The sequence below is a fragment of the Oncorhynchus kisutch genome, unplaced genomic scaffold (genome assembly GCF_002021735.2).
Source record: "Oncorhynchus kisutch isolate 150728-3 unplaced genomic scaffold, Okis_V2 scaffold801, whole genome shotgun sequence".
NCBI classification, from domain to species: Eukaryota; Metazoa; Chordata; class Actinopteri; order Salmoniformes; family Salmonidae; genus Oncorhynchus; species Oncorhynchus kisutch.
In genome coordinates, this window is record NW_022262746.1 from 15,001 (window position 1) to 20,000 (window position 5,000).

The window sequence follows — 5,000 nt, forward strand, 5'->3', positions numbered from 1 at the left end:
TGTTATAATACCTGTTATAGTACCTGTTATAGTACCTGTTATAGTACCTGTTATAATACCTGTTATAGTACCTGTTATAGTACCTGTTATAGTACCTGTTATAATACCTGCTATAATACCTGCTATAATACCTGTTATAATACCTGTTATAATACCTGTTATAATACCTGTTATAGTACCTGTTATAATACCTGTTATAGTACCTGTTATAGTACCTGTTATAGTACCTGTTATAATACCTGTTATAATACCTGTTATAGTACCTGTACCTGTTATAATACCTGTTATAGTACCTGTTATAGTACCTGGTATAATACCTGTTATAGTACCTGTTATAATACCTGTTATAGTACCTGTTATAGTACCTGGTATAATACCTGTTATAGTACCTGTTATAATACCTGTTATAGTACCTGTTATAGTACCTGTTATAGTACCTGTTATAATACCTGTTATAATACCTGTTATAGTACCTGTTATAATACCTGTTATAATACCTGTTATAGTACCTGTTATAGTACCTGTTATAATACCTGGTATAATACCTGTTATAGTACCTGTTATAGTACCTGTTATAATACCTGTTATAGTACCTGTTATAATACCTGTACCTGTTATAATACCTGTTATAATACCTGTTATAATACCTGTTATAGTACCTGTTATAGTACCTGTTATAGTACCTGTTATAATACCTGTTATAATACCTGTTATAATACCTGTTATAGTACCTGTTATAATACCTGTTATAGTACCTGTTATAGTACCTGTTATAATACCTGTTATAGTACCTGTTATAATACCTGTTATAGTACCTGTTATAATACCTGTTATAGTACCTGTTATAGTACCTGTTATAGTACCTGTTATAATACCTGGTATAATACCTGTTATAGTACCTGTTATAATACCTGTTATAGTACCTGTTATAATACCTAATTATATCTTTAATAACCTGTTCTATGTACCTGTATAATATCTAGATTATATTTTATTAACCTGTACCTGTTATAATACCTGTTATAGTACCTGTTATAATACCTGTTATAATGCCTGTTATAATACCTGTTATAGTACCTGTTATAATACCTGTTATAATACCTGTTATAGTACCTGTTATAATGCCTGTTATAGTACCTGTTATAGTATAATACCTGTTATAGTACCTGTTATAATACCTGTTTATAGTACCTGTTATAGTACCTGTTATAGTACCTGTTATAATACCTGTTATAGTACCTGTACCTGTTATAGTACCTGTTATAGTACCTGTACCTGTTATAGTACCTGTTTATAATACCTGTTATAGTTACCTGTTATAGTACCTGTTATAATACCTGTTTATAGTACCTGTTATAATACCTGTACCTGTTATATACCTGTTATAATACCTGTACTGTTATAGTACCTGTTATAATACCTGGTTATAGTACCTGTTATAGTTCCTGTTATGGTACCTGTTATAGTACCTGTTATATACCTGTACCTGTATAATACCTGTAACCTGTTTATGTACCTGTTATAGTACCTGTTATAATACCTGTTATAATACCTGTTTATAGTTACCTGTTATAATACCTGTTTTAATACTGTACTGTTATAGTACCTGTTATAATACCTGATATAATACCTGTTATAGTACCTGTTATAATACTTGTTTTAATACCTGTACCTGTTATAGTACTGTGTATAATACCTGATATAATACCTGTTATAATACCTGTTATAGTACCTGTTATAATACCTGTTATAGTACCTGTTATAGTACCTGTTATAAATACCTGTTTTAATACCTGTACCTGTTATAGTACCTGTTATAATACCTGATATAATACCTGTTATAATACCTGTTATAGTACCTGTTATAATACCTGTTATAGTACCTGTTATAATACCTGTATAGTACCTGTTATAATACCTGTTTTAATACCTGTACCTGTTTATAGTACCTGTTTATAATGACCTGTTATATTACCTGTTATAGTACCTGTTATAATACCTGTTATAGTACCTGTTATAATACCTGTTATAATACCTGTTATAGTACCTGTTATAATACCTGTACCTGTTATAATACCTGTTATAATACCTGTTTATACCTGATATAATACCTGTTTATAATACCTGTTTAATACCTGTTATAATACCGTGTTATAGTACCTGTTATAGTACCTGTTATAATACCTGTACCTGTTATAGTACCTGTTATAATACCTGTTCCTGTTTATAGTACCTGTTAAGTACCTGTTATAGTACCTGTTATAATACCTGTTATAATACCTGTTATAGTACCTGTTATAGTACCTGTATAGTACTGTACCTGTTATAGTACCTGTTATAGTACCTGGTTATAATACCTGTTATAATACCTGTTATAGTACCTGTTATAGTACCTGTTATAGTACCTGTTATAATACCTGTTATAGTACCTGTTATAATACCTGTTATAATACCTGTTATAATACCTGTTATAATACCTGTTATAGTACCTGTTATAGTACCTGTTATAATACCTGTTATAGTACCTGTACCTGTTATAGTACCTGTTATAGTACCTGTTATAGTACCTGTTATATACCTGTTATAGTACCTGTTATAGTACCTGTTATAATACCTGTACCTGTTATAGTACCTGTTATAGTACCTGTACCTGTTATAGTACCTGTTATAATACCTGTTATAGTACCTGTTATAGTACCTGTTATAGTACCTGTTATAATACCTGTTATATACCTGTTATAGTACCTGTTATAATACCTGTTATATACCTGTTATAATACCTAATTATATCTTTAATAACCTGTTCTATGTACCTGTATAATATCTAGATTATATTTTATTAACCTGTACTTGTTATAGTACCTGTTATAGTACCTGTTATAATACCTAATTATATCTTTAATAACCTGTACCTGTTCTATGCCCTCTCTCTCCCGCCTCTCTCTCTCTTTTCCCCCTCTCCCCCTCTCTCTCTCTTTTTCCCCCTCTCCCCCTCTCTCTCTCTTTTCCCCCTCTCCCCCTCTCTCTCTCTTTTCCCCTCTCCCCCTCTCTCTCTTTTCCCCCTCTCCCCCTCTCTCTCTCTTTTCCCCCTCTCCCCCCTCTCTCTCTCTCCCCCCCCTCTCTCTCTCTCTCTCTCCCTCTCTCTCTCTCTCTCTCTCTCTCTCTCTCCCCCTCTCTCTCTCTCTCTCTCTCTCTCTCCCCCCCTCTCTCTCTCTCTTTGCCCCCTCTCTCTCTTTGCCCCCTCTCTCTCTTTGCTCCCTCTCTCTCTGCCCCCTTTCTCTTTGCCCTCTCTCTCTCTCTATGCCCCCTGTGTCTCTCTCCCCCTGTGTCTCTCTCTCTCCCCTCTCTCTCTCTCTCCCCCTCCTCTCTCCCCAGCCAAAGCCATCTCCTGTCTTGTCTACAGTGAATAAGACTCTGACGGTGCCAGGTAGGAGAGTCTACAACAAGACCACCGGCTCAGACAGCAACACCAGTACCCACTCCCAGCCCAGCTCTCCTGTTACCAAGACCAGGTAACACACCTTCAGACCGCCATGTACTGTCTGATTTAGGAGGGATGAAGAGGAGAGGCCATGTACTATCTGATTTAGGAGAGATGAAGAGGAGAGGCCGTGTACTGTCTGATTTAGGAGAGGCCATGTACTGTCCGCGGGCTAGAGGCCATGTACCTCCTACGGGCTAGGCCACCTCTCCTGCGGGCTAGGCCTCCTCTCCTGCGGGCTAGGCCTCCTCTCCTGCGGGCTAGGCCTCCTCTCCTGCGGGCTAGGCTTCCTCCTGCGGGCTAGTCGTCCTCCTCCTCCTGTGGGCTAGTCCTCCTGCGGGCTAGGCTTCCTCCTGCGGGCTAGTCCTCCTCCTGCGGGCTAGTCCTCCTCCTGCGGGCTAGTCATCCTCCTGCGTGCTAGTCATCCTCCTGCGTGCTAGTCATCCTCCTGCGGGCTAGTCATCCTCCTGCGGGCTAGTCATCCTCCTGCGGGCTAGTCATCCTCCTGCGGGCTAGTCATCCTCCTGCGGGCTAGTCATCCTCCTGCGGGCTAGGCTTCCTAGAAGAAGCATGACACTATAATAATGAAATAAAACATTTTTACACCTGAACACCATTAATATAGACATACGCCTAAACTCACACTTCCTGTTGATGTCAATCCACTTCCTGTCCTGTAGGGATGTTGTGACGGAGTCGTCAGAGGGCGGGGCGAGAGAGAATGAAGAGAACCCTGTTATCACCAAGACGGACGACGGGAAGAAGGTGAGAGAGAAGGAAAGGATTTTTGATTCCTCCTGACCTAAACGGACCCCTCCGACCACCTAAACGGACCCCTCAGACCACCTAAACTGACCCCTCAGACCACCTAAACGGACCCCTCAGACCACCTAAACGGACCCCTCAGACCACCTAAACGGACCCCTCAGACCACCTAAACTGACCCCTCACACCACCTAAACTGACCCCTCACACCACCTAAACTGACCCCTCAGACCTAAACTGACCCCTCAGACCTAAACTGACCCCTCAGCCCACCTAAACTGACCCCTCAGCCCACCTAAACTGACCCCTCAGCCCACCTAAACTGACCCCTCACACCACCTAAACTGACCCCCCAGGCCTAAACTGACCCCTCAGCCCACCTAAACTGACCCCTCAGACCACCTAAACTGACCCCTCAGCCCACCTAAACTGACCCCTCAGCCCACCTAAACTGACCCCTCACACCACCTAAACTGACCCCTCACATCACCTAAACGGACCCCTCACACCACCTAAACTGACCCCTCAGACCTAAACTGACCCCTCAGACCACCTAAACTGACCCCTCAGACCACCTAAACTGACCCCTCAGACCACCTAAACTGACCCCTCAGCCCACCTAAACTGACCCCTCACACCACCTAAACTGACCCCTCACACCACCTAAACTGACCCCTCACATCACCTAAACGGACCCCTCACACCACCTAAACTGACCCCTCAGACCACCTAAACTGACCCCTCAGACCACCTA

The 5,000-nt window shown here is 41.0% G+C and overlaps 1 protein-coding gene across 1 annotated transcript in view; it reads left to right on the forward strand.

Annotated features, from left to right (window-relative positions):
* LOC116362163 (sister chromatid cohesion protein PDS5 homolog A-like) overlaps positions 1-5,000 on the forward strand; it is a gene marked incomplete at its 5' end in the record, with an annotated part of 12,054 nt that overhangs the window by 3,676 nt on the left and 3,378 nt on the right. The window contains 2 exons of the mRNA XM_031816470.1: positions 3,376-3,512; positions 4,162-4,246. Coding sequence (XP_031672330.1) covers positions 3,376-3,512; positions 4,162-4,246 — 222 coding nt within the window. The remainder of the gene's footprint in view (positions 1-3,375; positions 3,513-4,161; positions 4,247-5,000) is intronic.